This window comes from Corylus avellana, chromosome 9 (assembly GCF_965113065.1).
Source record: "Corylus avellana chromosome 9, dhCorAvel1.hap1.2, whole genome shotgun sequence".
In the NCBI taxonomy this organism is placed as follows: Eukaryota; Viridiplantae; Streptophyta; class Magnoliopsida; order Fagales; family Betulaceae; genus Corylus; species Corylus avellana.
In genome coordinates, this window is record NC_142498.1 from 15,645,997 (window position 1) to 15,663,949 (window position 17,953).

Here is a 17,953-nt window from a genome sequence, read left to right on the forward strand (position 1 = left end):
AAAAAAAGCCTCCACCCCCTTCTAATGTACTTCCAAAGCCCCACGGGAAAGACAGAGAATAACTAGAGACTACAAGATTAGAAATACGGTTCTCACCTCATGGGGCCTTGATCTCCCAAAATCCACCTCAAAGCTATCACCTCTCTCTCTCTCTCTCTCTCGCACTCTGGACGCCCTAGCAGACCAAATGGTCGCTACGGTTGGCCTTATAGCCTAACCACTGTGTCTACTAGTCTTTGACGTATTCAAATCACATACTTGTTGACCTTGATTGATCACTAAAAGAGGAGTAATCAATCACTATGGTTTCCTAGCACTTGGTGATCGATATCTCATTCAGGCCCAAAATTGGCTCTCAAGTGTCAAATCAAGCCAATTTTTATTATTTTTAGGCCGAACCTTGTTCCTTATTAACCCTGGTTTAGACCGAAGTGCTACATCATCAACATGTTTTCCTACGGCACAAAGTTGATTAGCCCAAGTTTTAACACTATGCAAATATTCAAAACATAATTTGGATTCTTGGTGAAGTTGTTGCTTTGATCAAGATTGGGAGGCAAAACAATTTGCATGCGAAGGCATTCCATACTTATCGAGAAGTATGCAGCCCATACACAATGGAGAAGAACGAACTCGTAGAGAATAATGTTAATCCAACTTAATAAAAATTGATCATTTCAAACTCAGAAAATGTAAGTTGGATTATATATATATATATTTTCTCCAAACCAGTTTAGAGGAAATTTTTGTCCTGTATATATATACACTTAAAATATAACAGAATATGATAGTCGAAGAAGAGGGCCATATAATCTTAGTAAATAAAACTATAATTAATATTTTAAATTTGGCTGAGCCAAAATTTTTTCCTGACATTCCTTTTCACCATGTTTCCGTTTTGAGGACGGAGGCGTATAAATATGTTGGTATGAGAAGCTTAATGCTAAAAATCATATTTTTATCTTATAATGGTCACACGAATAATCAATTAACCTTGAATTATTTATTTTTTAACAATAACATGATCTAAGGGTTGATTAAAACTATAACATCAACATTATAAGACAATTTTAAAATAAAAATATAATTTTTGACATTATTTAACGAGGTATTACCCTTATTCTAGGGCTCCAAACATTATTCCGATGACGGAATAAAACTGTCAAAACACTGGTCAAAGAAGAGGGCACGTTGGTGGGGTGAAGATCTTATAAGCGCCGAAAGTTGCGAAGGACAGTCATGATCTAATAGGGCTAGAAGGGACAAGAAAGGACAGGGTATTTGAATCGAACCTCTTTCAAGTCCGTAAAAGCTCACAAAAATACTGCCATGGTGGGTTTTTGTTTCTGTCCTATTCTATATTATTATCCAGTTGGTCTATTTTTTTCACTTTTTTGGTCAAGGTTATGGCCCTCTCCATTAAATATCTAATAAAATGCCTTTTTGTGTGGGGGCACCGGAGAATTTCACACAACCTCAAATCCAGATTCATACTCCTTTCTTTTTATTCCATTCACAAAGGGTCGGAGGGGGCAATTAATTAAAATAATATCAACCTGTGTTTATCAACCTGTTTGTAAACAATGACCCGCGAGAGTTAGACAATGAGAAGCTCTCTTAAGCTCGATTCAATCATACTTCAATTGAATAGCATTTTAAAATTTTTAGGTCCATGCTGATTTTTCTTTTGTTCCGGGTTTTGTATACAGAATTTGGCTTAAGTGCCGTAAAAAAACCTTGTTGAGAACTAACAGATCTAATAAGCCATTTTGTCTAATTAATTAAGAAGATGGCCTTGTTTTGCTATTCATTGTTGCCTTCAGATAGGGGGCACTACTCACTTTAAAAAGTTAAAACTCGTAGAAAAAAGTTACTTTTAATTATTTAATTAATATTTAGCTCATACTATCATTATGCATTTTGAGTAATTAGCATCCTATAATTGACCTTCATCTAGACCTACGTACGTCCCTTAATTGTGAAAAGTACATTTATTTATGTTATTAAAAAAAAATGACACATTATACGTTTAAAGACGGATATGTCAATGCAATTAAATCATCATTTTTTTTTTTAAAAAAAAAATGTTCTAACTAATAAGAAGAAATAAATTTAATCATTTACTTATTTATTCAAGACTCCTTACGTGTGAACTTAAACTTTATTTTAATAGTGAAACTCAACACAAATAATATTTTTTAGGGGTAACTTCATTTTAGACTCGTGAATTATCAAGCGATTTGAGAAGCTTCCCCCAAACTTCAAAACATATCAATTTAGACCCTTTAACTTTCAATTACAATCAATTTGAACCTCTCCGTCAGATTTTAAAAGTTAAAAGTAAAATAATGACATTTATACCCCTAATTTTTTTTTTTTATAAAATTTCAAATTTTCCCTTAATTCCAAATTTTAAAAAAATAAAGTTAAAAAAAATCAGAGATATTTTGATCTTTTTAGGGATACATCAGGAAAGTTAATGGTTAAATCTGACGGAGGGGTTCAAATTGAATGCAATTGAAAGGTCAATGGTCCAAATTGAAAATTTTTGAAGTTTAGCTCTCAAATCGCGTGGTAATTCATAGCTTTAAAGTGAATTTTTAATTAAATAGAGGGATGAATGACTTACACTTGTAATATTTTTAATTAAATAAAGGAATAAATGATGGAGTGAAGGTTCAAACGACCTTTGTTAAATTACCACTTGTCTCAAAAACTTTAAATTTATAAGAAGAAAGATGAATTTAATCAATTAATTATATTCTAACGCTCCCACTTACGTGTGAGCTTAAACTTTATTTTAAAAACGTAAAATATTTAATTTAACTGGTTATCAAAGCCCAAAGTCTTAAATTCGAACCTAACTCTGTTATTTACCCAATCTAATTAAATATTTTATGTGTTAAAATCCCACCTATTAAAAGAAATTTTAACCTACACGTAAAAAAATGTTAAAAAAATATTATAAATTATAAGCTTAAACTTTTAAATAATTGGATAACATATTTAAACAATAAGATGCGAAAAGAGGAGATAACATGGAAAACTTTCACATTGATAGTTTAGTACCAACAAGGAGGAAAGATGACAAAAGTGTTCTTCCCCATTATACCCATGTAAATCATGTCAGTAAAAAGAAAAAGAGAAAGGGCAAAAAAGAAAAATGAAAAAGCCAAAAAAGAAGGAACCATGACCTCAACAAAGAACCACTACAGTCAGTACTACAACGTCAGCTCTGCTCCTAGGAATTATGATTTGTCAGTCCACCCCATCTATTCAACTAAACTCCACCCTCCACCAACAAATTCATGCCCTTCGCTTTCACAATTTTTGCACAAATTCATGCTCATTCTATGCCAAAAATCGGTGTCTGAAAAAGGCTCTGCTTTGCATGAGTTTGGAATGTGTGCAGAGCTGGGCCAATCCAGCTGCTTCCATAACCAGAGGAGCTCTCGTAACTATTGTTACTATTTAAGGCAATGGGGGTGGCAAATGGGATTGAGTTGTTCCCATTATTCTGTTGCTGATGATGAACATATCCTCCATTGAAAATCCCCCCACTGCTGCTTTCATTGGCAGAGGAGTTTGAAGCTGCAGAAAACTCCATGTTGAAGGGAGAGGTGGAGCTCTGAAAGGCAGCAGTACTACTAGGGTTGTTCTTGGCATTGTTGAAAGATGTGTTGTGGTATCCAAGAATGGACCAGTAATCTGATGGGTCTTGTTTGATGGGTATTGCAAAGCTTAGGGATGAGGTGGAGGGCTGTGATGCAAAAGTTATGGTCGACGACGAGGAAAGATCACGGTCGTCCGACCGGCTTCCGTCGACAGTCTTGCTGTCCGAAGCTGACTCGGAAGAATTTTTAGATTTCCCCGACATTCCTCCGATCGGAAGGTTGCTATTGGCAATGCTCTTCACGTCGTAGCGGCTCATGTCGAAGTTTGTCACAGCATTTAGGCCTCTGAATTTGATAGCTGCAATGTCATAAGCTTCAGCCGCTTCTTCTTGGGTGCCTATTTGTTAGAATATAAATTAAATTATTAAATTCAGTCATTTTAATAATGTTTAAGCTTCTGAAATAAATAATGATTTAACGTAATATTAAAATTAAAAGTTTTTTCGTCATTCACTTCAGTTTTCATATTAGTTAAATATTTTACATGTTGGTCGTTACTAATTAAAAAAAAAAAAAGTTCGGCCCCACTCCTCAGTAGGATAAATTTAATAATTTATCGCTTATTATTTAACATTATTTCATGATAAACAACCCAACCAAAAAAGAAAAAATGCATTGTCAAAGGAATGAAAGCTCACTGAAGGTGCCAAGGTAGAGATCTTTGTTGCCAGCAACTCTCCCTATTCTTGCCTGCCATCTACCATGTTGATGGTGCCTGAAAAAAAAAAAAAAAAAAAAAAAAAGAGCACACATAAATTTGTATATTATTTACTGCAGACAAAATATATAAAACAAAGTATGAGGGAATTAATAATGTAGCAAACCTTGTGACACCTCTGTAGATAGAGGCTCCTCTAGAGAACCCACTACTTTTCCTGAACATAAATAAAGGAGGCAAAAATGTCTCAAACCCAACACCAAAAAGATTTACCCCCTTGATCAACACAAAAAATAAAAAATAAAAAAAAAGGAAAACAGTGGTAAAAAGTAAAATCAAATATTCAAAATGGGTTATTAAAAATACCTTCGTAGAGAAGCGACAAACTCCTGCCTAGTCATGTTCTTCATCTCTTCCAGTTCTTTCTCATAGTTGGAAACCTTCACAAAGAGTTGGATCCAAACTTCAACATCGGAAAATAGTAATATAAAATGAAAATTAATCTCATCCATTTAATCTGACAAACTCACTGAAAAATTTGTAGTGGTGGTCGGACCCCAGTATTTGAGAGCTGCCAGATCATAAGCTCTTGCAGCTTTCTCTTCTTTATCGTACCCTCCTAAAAACAAAAAAAAAGAAAGAAAAACATTCAATGTGAATCAACGAGGAATCTGAAGAAGATTACACGTTCATGCAAAAAAAGAATCTGTTACAGTAAACAAAATCTAAGGTCACTTCGATCGTACTAGGAAACACATTGATGAAAGAACATTTTTAATGTTATATGATGGTGAATGAAATGATCATGACCATAATTATATAGTACAAGTACTGTTTACTTATATGGAAGAGACAAAGAGAGAAAGAAAACTCACCCAAATAAACTGAGATGGTGATGATGATTATGACATTAGCATCCATGGCAGCAATCATTCATACATGCCAAGGAAACGAACAACACAACCCACATCAGAAAAAGAACCTTCAAACAAAACCTTAATTTAAAAGAAAAAAAAAAAAAAAAAAAAAAAAAACTAGCGCACAATAGCTGAATTAGCTAGGCGGAAGCTAACGGGCCCCTGTAGCGTACTGAAAGCCCAGAAGATCCGATCTGAGCCCTTTGTAGGTGTTATTGGGATTCGAGCCGCGTTACATTCTTTTACTCCCATTTATTCCGGTCACAGAGGACCATTCTCAAAGGTCTCAGACCCAGATCTCGTGGACCAGGATTATTCAGTACGCACCCCAGGTGCACGTTAGAAACAATCACAAAAACCCTAAAACTTTTTTTTATTTTTTTTTTTATAAGAAAATAAAAGAAAAAATAACCTTGTCTTCCTTTCCGACTTTGCCCTTCTCTTCTGCAGCTGTTGTCCCAAAGATGAGCTTCATATCTGCCTGTCCATCTATGCCTAATATTTTCATATGTGAAGAAGAAAAGAAAAAAAATAAGTAATTTTGTTTTTGAAAAAAGACCAAATAATTAAAATAAAAGAATATTATTTTACCGGGTAACGCCGCGGTAGATGGAGGTGCGTTGGCCGAAGGTATCGACGGGCTTCTTGGGCGGCGGGTCGGCTGCTGCCAACGGCTGCTTTTGGGCCTGGGCTTGGGCATGAGCTTGAGCTTGGGTTTGTTGTTCGGTAGAGAAGCCGCGGAGGAAGCTGGCGGCTATGGTCTTGAGCTCAGAGTCATAAATCTCTGCAGGCTCAGACATAGTCAGAGCCATGGGCGTCTCGTTAGAAAAGTGAGGCAGCGGCGAGGCTCCAGCTGTGGCGGTGGAGCCACCGAGGAAGTCCTCGAGCTTCGGCCCAGCTGTGAACATGGACAGGTCAGTTGCACCAGCAGCTGCATCTTTTTCCGGCGCTTCGTCAACCCCAGTACCTGTAATACCCAAAAAAATAAATAAAAATTATATATATTGCGCATAGAAATGTGCAGCCTCGGCTCTACACCCGAGAGAGAGAGAGAGAGAGAGAGAGAGAGAGAGTGGACCTTGGGTGGGGGAAGTGAAGGCGTGGAAGAGGGAGAGGGATGAGGAGTGTTGGTGGGGATGGTTGGAAAGAGAGAAGCCGAGCCAGTTCTGAGAAGAAGAAGAAGAATCCATGTCGTTGATGAGCGTGAAAGAGATGGGTAGAGTTGGTGTTATGCGTCTTTGGAAATAGCAAAATCAAAAAATATATGAGAGAGAGAGAGATGAAGAAGAGGTAAATAGGTAGTAATGAAAAGAGGCCGAGGAATGACACAGATATAGAGGGCAGGAGAGAAAGAAAGAAAGAAAGATGAACGTGAATAAAGAGAGAGAGAGAGAGAGGTGCACGAACATCGAAGCTATATTTCTCTTAAGGGAAGAAGAATTAATCATATAATATTCCATATTAATTGAAGGATTTGATTGAGCAAAGCAAGTGGAACCTTTTCATGGGATGACAAGGCGGTGTGTTCGTCTCTTTCTCTTTCTCTTTCTCTCCCTCTTGACTGAAGAAAGAGCATTATTTGTGTATTTTTGCATGTATGATACGGTGACCCACGGGGGGAGGATTTTGTGTATAAATCATCTTAATTGGTCCCTACTTCTGCCGCGCGTCGTTTTTCTTTTGTCCCTATTAACACCTCCTCATTTTTTGCCTCCATAAAATGACACCCTCCGCCTCTCCGCACCTTGAGTATTTGATTTTGGTGCATTCTTATGTAACTCTAACTCTTGTCTGCAATCTACAATAAAACCCCCCCTTCGTACGCGGTATTAGATAAATGCTCCAACTTCACAAACAGTGCGTCCACCTCACGTGCTGATTTATTGTAATTATTTAATTTATATTTAGCTTTGCTTTTTAAAAAAAAATTAAAATTAAAATTAAAAGGATAATTTAATTTGACACAAGGAAGGTGCGAGTGAAAGTTGTTTCGCGTAGTAGTGATACGGTGACGTTTGTGGGATCCAAAGCATGGGTGAGAGAAAGAGGCATGGAGGGAGGGTCCTGCTGCCTTCTGCTGGAGGATAGATTTACAGTAGTGGCGTCCACCAGCCTGCATGTCATCGGCTTGACACGTGTGGATTTTAGTAATATTTCTTTAATGATTCAGACCACGCGTCGGCTGGTCCTAAACATCGCCATGTTACGTTTCATCGGATAGTGATTATTTACTATCTTTTCTGTAAGAGTACGTGGTACTTTCTTTTTTTTTCCCTAAGTAAGAGTACGTGGTACCTTAAGTTAAGGTAATGCCTATGGCAGTATTTAAGGTTTCGATTTGCAAAAAATATACGTACAGATATAAAATCAAATAAATATGTCTCCAAGTTTAATAATTTGAGTCCTAGAAGTTCATTTGTCTTGGAGTTAAAGAGAAGAAAAGTTTCTTATCTGATATAGTATTTTCTCTGTAACTTGAAGGAGAGAAACCCTGCATCTTTTCTTTTTTTTTAAAAAAAAAAAAATCTGAGTTTTGATCTATTTAAAATCCAAGATATTTGTTAGGATTTTCATCAATTTTTGATAAAAGAAAAAAAAAATTTATGTCAAATTACATACTTCTTTCTCCTCTGTCCCAATCATGCTACAGCTAGCGATTATAGAGGTTAGTCTCCCATACCATGCTCCATTTCATGGCCATGAAGGTATGCCTTCCATGCCCATAGAGGTGGGTCCTAGCTCGGTCCTCCAGCCATGGTTGGATCTCTATAAACATTGTCATGGAGATAAAGTCAAATAGTCAATATTGGTGATGGCTTGTGTGTGTGTGTGAAAGAGAGAGAGAGGGAGAGAGAGAGAGAGAGATCTAGAGAAAGTACAAATAAAAAGAAAGAAAAAAATCATCCAAAAATTGACAAAAATGTCTAGAAATTTCTTGGATTCGAAATGACTCAAAAGTCTGGTCTTAAAATTAAAAAATTGAAGATTCGGAACTTAAAAAATTGATTAAGTAACGTTTGAGACTGTTAATTAATATAAATATAAATTCACTAAAAATATTTACAAAAAAAAAAAAAAAGATTTTCTTCTAACTTGGACAAAAAAGGTACGTTGTTGGGTACAAACAACGTATATAATAATCCCACGATATGTCATTACTTTGAATTGGCAATTATTTGATCCTGAAAAAAAAAAAAAGTTAGAAACTGCGTGCTTGCAAGTGCACGGCTAACAGTAAAATAACAAATTCTAGGGAATGATAGATCCATTTACCCTTATTATGTTGCTTCCCTATTGAGATAATTTTGCCAAATATATGTATAGGAGCTCTTGAAAAATAGAAAGAAAGTATACGATGAGTGTTAAAATATATATAATTGTTTACGAAAAAACATTATTTTCTTTTAAGGTTGTGTTTGATTTGACGTATAATGATTTTTTAGAGAATGTTTTTAGTCCTAGTGTAATGCTGATCATTAATTACGATCACATAAGATAATAGGAAATTTTCATTAAAATACTTAGATCTGGTAAAGTATTATTAAGTTTTTCTATGAATTATACACATACCTTAGAAATATAAGATCGATCGGACTTTGTTTTAGGGTTGAAAATGAACTACGGAGAATATGAGCCCGGGAACTTCTGTCACGTTAAATAATAGGGGAGCAATATGTCAAATGTTCGTTTACGATTACGAGTCATTTAATTCCCTTAAAATTTTAAGCTAATCGGAGTTTATTTAAATGTCATGACTCCACAATTTTCACTCCAAAATTCACTATAAAGTTTCTAAAGTGATTCTAAGTGTTCTATGGTTGGTGTGAAGTGCTTAGGAAGCCGGGGAACACATTTTTGAAGTTCGTGAGCGTTTTTATGAAAATTGCTCGGTATAATCCTAATAAAGCTCTATTTTTAATGGTCTAAGAACTTAATATTTCGTTTTAATGTCCAAATAGCCTTAGGAATGTAATTAAATAATAATATAACATGATTGTAATACCCATTTATATTTAAAATAATGTTTACACATTACAATAGTTGTTACGATGCATAAACATGTTTAGTTAGCATTATAATAATGCCGTTGTAATTGCCAAATATTTCGAAAGAAACGGCCGATTATAATACTAATGTTGTAGTAACACATGTATAAAAATACGTGAAAAAAAAAAAAAAAAAACTACAAAACCATTGTAATGCTCGGATAGCATTATAATACTTTTAAATATATCATATTAATGCCAAAATTATTAGGAGACTATGATAATATACCTAGTGTGGTAAAACAATATCTAGGTATTATTTCCATACAAATTAACCATATAAGAAAGGATATATATGCATGCAATGTGATTACACACATAAACACGTCGTTGTACTGCCCGAATGTCCTTAGTGTGAGCTACAGGACGTTGGCCCTTCGTTGCACCACCTTGAACAGTCAAATCAACCTATGGCTAACTGTCCAAAGGACCATCCCGCCACCCCCTTAGGGCAAAAGCCCTAAATAGCCTCACATCATGAGATCAAGATCTATTCTACGTACTTATCAAACGTGTCATACTTTGAAAGTAATGAATATTTTTAGTAAGCTTTAACTAATTAATGTAATGGATGTTTAACCCCAATACCCAGACAGGAAGTGGATTTGGGTGAGCTAACACCCCCCAATTTCCACCTTTCCTCCGCACCCTTCGGCCACATGTCCCAAGTGGGAGCAGCTGGGGGTGACCTCGACACAGGACCAATCACCCAACACAAACTGAAAGACAAGCAAAGCTCACATGACATGATTGGAGAATAGACAATAGAGAATTAGGTAAAAATAGGTAGTGGAAAAAGCAAGACCCCAAAACCCGGATAAGAGTTAAACCTGCTTTTACACTAAGCAAACCAAAAAGCCATGAAAAAAAAAAACAAGCAAAAGGTTGCAACTCAAGTCTCACCAGATTGGCAGAGAGTTCGGCGGGAGTGTTGTGTTCTTCGTTTTCATTTCTTTTATTATATTCTCTTTTACAGTAAAAGGTAATCATGTAAGCTTCAAACCCACTAAAATACAACCAAATTTAAAGTAAAAAATTGGCTGGCTGTCGTAATTCAAGGCCTCTAATTGTTTTCCACGGTCAAACACTATGTGTAAAGTAAAGGAGTGGGTTTTGTGGTCAGTGAAATATTTTATTATTAATTCATGATCGCCTCTCACATGACATGACCTTTTTTTTTTTTTTAATTGGGAATTATTCTTTTTTTTGGGGTAATATTATTTTAATGTCCATTCTGTGTATGGGAAAGGTCTGCTGTCTGATCTACTGTATCCTTTGAGACATGTGTCCTCTTGTGAGGACATGTGGGCCCAACAACGTTGATGAGATTCTCGTTCGTGCGATGGATTTTAGTTTCGGTAAGACGAGGGGTCAGTCAGTGTGTTAATTGGGAGGGAGGCTGCTGTCTTTTCATTCTTCTTAAATATGATGATTTTCTTGGATTAATTTGTTATTAAAAATTTAAATTAAATGATAATTTTTACATATTTTCTTTGTGAAATTTGATATGAAGATGCCGATTCCCCACAAATCCTAAGGGAAAAAGGTTTTTCCTTTTGGCGTTAAAAAAGAATTAATTCATGTGGATATTATTTTCAACGTGAGCTTTGTTGTGGGATTCAAGATTTGCTCACCATCAAGTGGGATATTAATTAATTATAAAAGGACGCAGTTGGGGTAATTAAGCTAGTCAATACTGTATGTGGACACGTGCCACTGCACGTGCCATCTCCTGAGTGCATCAATTGCTTGCTCTTATCCCGAGCTGCAGGACGAGGAGGTCGGTGACTCGGTGAGATTGAAGGCATGTAACCTTTGTAAATTGCAACACCAACCTCCTCATGTTTGCAACAATTTTTTTTTTTTTTTTCCTTTTTTTTAACTTCTCCTTTTCTTTTTCTTTCTTTCTTTCTTCGTCTCTTTTCCATGATTGAATTGGTAACAGCATGGATTAAGTTGGACTCCAATTTCGATCTTTCCGTAAGAAAAATTGCAAAGTGGATGGTATTTTTATTAGATCAAACTTGATGAAAAATCTTACGGACTTGGCACTAAGATGTTTCCATTAGGGTCACTCAATACAGCAGCAGCAACAGCTATATTCGAGGGGATAGCAACATCGAAATTTGCCTTTATCGATCCATTGCCATTGGGAGGGGAAGCCCAATCTCCAAGGGGAGACATTTTTCCCAGCAGAAATATGAGCTTGCATAGTAGTGCATTTGCTGAAGGGTGGAAGATTTTGTCCGGCTGGAGAGCTTCATAAACAAGCTTGTTTCTAACAAGTCAAATTACGATGGGATACTGAGCTACTACAGAAGCAAAAAGAAATTCTCTACCTATAAACCGGGGGCTTTTTTGGCCAAACAAAACTTAATTGAAATGAACTAGGGGATAACTATACAACCTGCCATTTTGCACAAAGTAACATTGGCAACAAAATATCAAGCCATCATCTATTATCTAAAGAAGATAGGTGACATTCATTAAAAAAAAAAAAAAGTGCTAAACAACTGTCACTTGACATTTAAATCCTCTTATCTCACATCTCCAAAATGCAGATGAATGTAAAAATAAAAGCAGAGAGATCACAAGAAGACCTAACTGAGACAAAGACTGTCCTCATTTCAAAAGCTTATACACGAGATGTCAACCGTTGATAGTTGACTTAAAGTGAAAATCATCGGTTGTGGAGTAAATCAAGCCTTCCTCTACAAGATTTTGAATAGATGACCTGTAGACAACCAGGAAATTTAAAGTTAAAGAGACATTTCTGTTAGAAGGCCAGAGAGAGAAAGAGGGGAGGGGGGGGGCAGGGAGGAGAGCGAGAGAGAGAGAGAGAGAGAGAGAGAGAGACATGAGCTTATCCATTGAAACTCTTAACTGACGGGCAATAACATCACAGTGTACCCCCTTTTCATCTGCACTGAAATATGGGAAGATCAAAAGGTGTCAGCAGTAGTAGACTACACAGCAATAAGCACAGGATCAAGGAAGGGAGGAGCATGCAAATGAAAATATGCAGGTAAGATATGATATAAAACTTTAAAATAAATTGGGCTTACTGCTAACTATTCCGGGACCAAACAGAAACAGAAGGAACCAGTAAATGAAATAATTCATGCACGCACACGCAGAACAAACTAATGCATACTACATATACAATTATCCCAATGAAGAAGTGATCTGCGAACCCCCTCCCACACCCTCTCTCACCTCGGCATTGGGCACAAGGTTTTTTAGTGACTTCTGTGACTCCTTCAGAAAAACTGACCTTGATTGCACAAGCATCAAAATAAGAAATGCTTCTTTTGACCAAAAGCATACTTCTACCCAAACCGTCCATCTAATAATGAATTTGCTAATGACAAACAATTTCCACCAAGGCCCCGTTTGTTTCGGCGTAAATTTTTTTTTATGAAAAATGTTTTTCGTATTTTTGAGTGTTTGATGTGGAGTAAAATATTTGTCAACCTGAAAAACCCATCATTTTGAAAATGCTGGCTTATGTACGTACCTACATACATGTGTTGTATGTATATACGAGAGCATCTTCTCAGCTTCCCAATGACAATCTAGTGTTTTTTAAGGCGCCTACAATGACCAATCTACCCTTAATGGTGGAAAAGAAAATATAGTTCCGAAGTTTTGCAAACTGCAACCTATTAGTTTAAGCTTTGAAGATAAATTGTGACTTTTTAACATTGTATTTGAGTAAAGCTTCACCTCCCATTTCAATTAAATATTTCACGTATTAGGAGAGAGTTTAAGCTATGAATAACATAGAGTAACCTCGTGTGACTTAAGCTTTTAAAATAAATAGTGATTTAAGATAGAGTAACCTTGTGTTACTGAAATACCCTATTTTGGAATATAATTATAGGGATCGAACAAGAAAAATCTGAAAGCATCAACAAGAGAGGCACAAAAACCACCTTTTGTGCCCACCATTAAATGAGTGACAAGTCAACCTGGAGCAAATTAGAAAAAGGTATTGAATGCACCAGAATATACCAACCTATGAGAAACCCAACGTATGAAACCCATTTTTCCCCTTTCTCACTCTGCTTTTCTCACGCAAACATCAAACCCATTCTTTCTACTTTCTTATTCTTTCTCCAACATATCAAACCATCGCTGCCCAGCCCACCGCCATGGCCGGAACATGCCGCCACCGCCCAATGACAGCCCCACCCACACCGCCCAGCCCATTGATCCTCCACCGGTAAGTTCTAAGTAATGGGTTGCTCCAATCCATTTTTTGGCTGGGCGGTTGTGCTTGAATTTGCTGGGTAATGAGCTTCAGATTTGAGCTTCTGCTGGTGGTTGTTTTCTGGTGGTTTTGCTGGTTAAGTTTTTGTTTTTTTGGTTTTTTTTTTTTTTTTTTTTTTTTTTGGTTTCATTTTGTTGCTTGTACATCAATTTGTGGTTTCAACAGAACTTGCTTGATGATGAACCCAAACAAATGCAAAAGTGATAATTAAAGAGGAAGAACAATACAAAGACAAGTAGAGGAAAGGAAAAAACTAGAAGAAAAAGAAACGGCTGAATTGCACAGCCAAAGAGAAAGAAGAGAAATAGTGGAAGAAAACTATTGTTATAAATTTTAAGTCTAATTATTTCATTTAGGGTATGGGCGGGGCGTGGCGTGGCGGCGTCTCACTCTAGGCGGTGGGCTGGGGATTTTTGTGAGAAAGAATGAGTTTGATGTTTGCGTGAGAAAAGCTGAGTGAGAAAGGAAAGAATGGTTTCATACGTTGGGTTTGGTATAATCTGGTGAATTCAATACCTTTTTCCAATTTGCTCCATGCTGATTTGTCACTCATTTAATGGTGGGCACAAAAGCACAACCTCATTGAAGATATACTCATATATATACACACATGCATGTTTGACACAACAACGCAAGCAACTGCAGAAATGCAAAAGGAGGGGGGATCTTGGTATTACAATAAGAGCCATAGGGAGAATTTACACAATCATTGTCCTTTCAAGATTAGAAGTACTTACTTGGATGAAGGCAGCTGCAAAAAATCTAAGACCATTTGTTCAATGTTCTTCTGTCCTACGTTATATTGACCAGAGAACTGAAAAGGAAAAATGTAGGACCAGTAAGCATAATAATTAAAAACTCACCAAAATTAAATTTCCAATCAGATCTTTTACTTGATGTGGTGGGGCAGCTGGAGAGCCCTTCATAGGTGTACTAGTTGAATTTGCCATCTGCTGCTGTGTGGTAACACCACCTTGTAGTTTCTATCAGCATAAATACAAGTAACATCAGAAGGCCAGAGCATATACATAGATCATATCCATACAGATGTAATCAATATGTCATGTAAAGCTTGAATGACATTTGTAGTAGTTAGACCAATACCCGTAACCTGGTATTATAGAGATGGACATAAATACAATCAATGAAGTGGCTTGCAATCTCGTTAAAGTCAGTAATGGGCCTGAAAGCAACATCAAGTTCAATTTTAAAAAAATAAAAAAAACCTTCATGGAATCAAAGTTATACCACTGACATGGTTTTGTGAGATCAATTATATCACAAGAAGGGAACAGGTCAATATTTCAACATAGGGGGTTCCATTTTTGTCTAAGTAGCTTAAGTATAATCACGATTCAGTTAAAACTTGCTATAAATATACGAAATCAAGGGTAGGCCCACTTTATTACTCTCTAAAACTTGTTAACTTTCTAAATTTGTCCTCATTCTTTTGCATGTTGATACTATTGTCTAATGTCTTGGAGGGCTATTACTTGAGATATAACTGCAAGATTCAAGAGGAAATCACAATTGATTTCCACAGAGAGAGCTAGCCCTGTAGTCACACAACCTCCCATAGATTGACCACAATCTTAAATTGCACAACAGCAGTGTCCAATAGGTGACACTTATCTTTTTACTATACCAGTCCACAAGAAATCTCTTCCAAAACTAAGAGTTCTAAAAAGGAAAAAAAAAAAAAAAAAAAAAAACTTGAAATATGCAGACCAAAAAGTTGGAATAATTGACCGAGACAATGTTATTGTACCCAACAATGAGGTTAACTATTCATGTTAAGTAAATAAGCACCACCAATGTGATCCTACATATTAATAGGTCATGCATTACAGCCAAAATCAAGATGTTAAGTGATGAAAACTTCACTTAACCCCCATGAACTTTCATCACTTTTGCAACCTTCCCCCCAAAGTTTTAAAAACTCTCAATTTAGTGTTTTGAACTTTAAAAAATTTCAATTTCACCCCTCCATTAGGATTTTCCCTTAGAATCTAATAGGGGGAAACATTCTCAAAATACCCTCATTTTTTAAAACAAATTAATTGTAATTTAAGGGTAATTTTGTAATTTTATAAAGTTTACAAAGGTATAAGGGTCACTTTACCCTTTGACCGTCTAGTTTAACCCCAAACCCTAACGGGAGGGGCGATATTGCAAAAAATTGAAGTTTGATATACTAAATTGAAAGTTTTAAAAAATGATGAAACTTCATCAGAGTTAAGTGAAGTTTCCCAAAAATATATAAAACACACCCAAAGACAATTTACATGAGCTACAATATTGTAAGTTCTACATTATGAACACAAAAATATAAAAGCTAAAATGTAAAACATAAGGTAAGATTGAGTCTGTACCTTATAGAGAAAACATTTAAGGTCCGCTTTCCCATAAAGCCTTTCAAGTGTCCATGGATGCGAACATACATTCCATCCCTAAAGTGAAAGATATCATTTCAATAACATTCAGATAGTATATTACAGGTTTTTTAGAAGGGAAAGAACACAATTTTTATACACATATTGATATAAAACTGACCCATTATTCCAAAACAATCCACTTGCTTGGAGGAAGTTTAAGAGGGGTGAAAAAAAAAAAAAAAACAAAAAAAAAAAGAACGTTGGAATCTTAGAAAACCCTTTAATTCCGAGCTATTATGACTATTCTAGTTTTCATTTCTTTCCCCCAAAATGCTCACCACATGATATTGGTGAGGAGAAAACGGTGATTCAAGGACAAAACTAGGAATTTTAAATTGGGGGAGACCAACCGCACTGTGTCTTTTTTTTTTTTTTTTTTTTTTTTTGAGGGGACCAGTAATAATAAAGTACAAAACAAAACCTAATAATAATATTTTTTAACAAATTTTGGGGCTGAACTTTTTTTTGGGGGGCCTGCCCCCTGGATCCATCCATGGTTTGATTGATTTGTTGACTAACATGGGGAAAAATTAAAATGAAATAATCTCTCTAAACAAACTACTTTAATAAAACTAATAGGATAAATATCCAAATTAAAAAAATAAAATAAAATAAAATAAAAACCTAACTACTTAAAGTATAAGGAGTAAAGAAGTGCTATAGCTGAATACTCCTTCACAAGGAGGAATGTGCACATTTTAAAATTAAACATACAAGATTCCCTCCACTTCATTCGAGTCTACCAATTCTTGAACCCTACACATAGAAGAAAGAAAAAAAAAAACCCATAATTGGCATGGAATCAAGTAATTAAATTAACTAATTCTTGTCAAATCAAATTTGATATGAAAGTAAAACAAATTTAAGAAGATTCACCATTTGTTACACTCAATCCTTCCAGTCCCATCATCAAGTATGAAAGTAACATCAGTAATTCTTCCAGTTCTGTTGCATACCATTCCCACAAGCGTAACCTAAACATATTTCAATCTCAAAAGGCCTGGCATGATAGGAAAAATCAAATGAATAGACACATGCAAAGCCAAGTTTCGAGAAACCCACATTGTTCACATCGACACCGTCAATAGTAAAATTAGATTTATCATCACTCAACAAAAAAGCTTCTTTAATCTGCTTCACAGTCAGTGGAAGCAACGACTGGATTTCACGATTCTGCAAAGAAAGGAAGAGAAACTTGAAATCCTAAAACTCTGTAGTTGATGAGAAATAATAGGAATAAAAATAATATCAACATTTTCCGTACTTCATAGAAGGCACGTTAGAACAAAACAGTCCACTAAATCAAGACCGATGCAATGTGTTTGTTCGCATACACATTTCAAAAGCAAAGAGTAGAATTCGAAAGGTCCGATTCCTTCAAAATAAGAAAATGTCCAGTTCGACTGCCAAGAAAATTAAAGAAAACAGCGGTAATCACAAAAACTAAGCCTAATAGAACCATCTGGTAAATTCAGTATTGCAATTACACAACAGTTAAACCGTAACCACTAGCCGAAAAAAACAAAGGACAAAACCCTAAATCTCTATTTGGCAAATTCGAAAACTACATTTCACTCCTTTAACAGTGCTATTAGAAACCAATTACTTGAAGGGAGCAGCGAAGGCGGATTCCAATATTTCCTTCCTCTTAACTTATTTTTCATTATTTTGATTTTCCTCCGTGTTCTCGGAGACCAAACAGATGTTTAGTTGAAAGAAAAGAAAAGACAAAAGCACGAGAGAGAGAGAGAGAGAGAGAGAGAGAGAGAGAGAGAGAGTTACCTTGGAGGAAGAGAAGGAGGGATCCGCGGCCTCGGTTGTCTGAGAGGGCATGAAGCCGCCGCCGGAGAAGGCGGCACCGCCGTCGAATTGGCTCCCGTACATTGCTTCTATGAGTGTGGGTGGGAAAGGTCAGGACCAATTTGTTTGTTTTTTTATTTTCTTTACTAA

At 35.9% G+C, this 17,953-nt stretch overlaps 2 protein-coding genes across 2 annotated transcripts; both read right to left on the reverse strand.

Annotated features, from left to right (window-relative positions):
• Positions 1 to 3,029: 3,029 nt before the first annotated feature.
• AIL5 (AINTEGUMENTA-like 5) lies at positions 3,030 to 6,616 on the reverse strand. The gene is made up of 8 exons (XM_059605277.2): positions 6,328 to 6,616; positions 5,841 to 6,216; positions 5,662 to 5,744; positions 4,863 to 4,951; positions 4,699 to 4,772; positions 4,499 to 4,549; positions 4,313 to 4,389; positions 3,030 to 4,011 (listed from the first exon to the last, which is right to left on the reverse strand). Exons 1-8 carry the CDS (start codon positions 6,437 to 6,439, stop codon positions 3,347 to 3,349), a joined length of 1,527 nt encoding a protein of 508 aa, XP_059461260.2. The 5' UTR covers positions 6,440 to 6,616; the 3' UTR covers positions 3,030 to 3,346.
• Positions 6,617 to 11,622: 5,006 nt separating this feature from the next.
• Positions 11,623 to 17,953, reverse strand: RPA32B (Replication protein A, subunit RPA32). The gene is made up of 10 exons (XM_059605447.2): positions 17,786 to 17,953; positions 17,066 to 17,176; positions 16,880 to 16,977; positions 16,718 to 16,759; positions 15,941 to 16,018; positions 14,673 to 14,751; positions 14,462 to 14,551; positions 14,306 to 14,382; positions 12,153 to 12,221; positions 11,623 to 12,029 (listed from the first exon to the last, which is right to left on the reverse strand). The coding sequence occupies exons 1-10, from the start codon at positions 17,885 to 17,887 to the stop codon at positions 11,945 to 11,947; spliced, it is 831 nt and encodes a 276-aa protein (XP_059461430.2). The 5' UTR covers positions 17,888 to 17,953; the 3' UTR covers positions 11,623 to 11,944.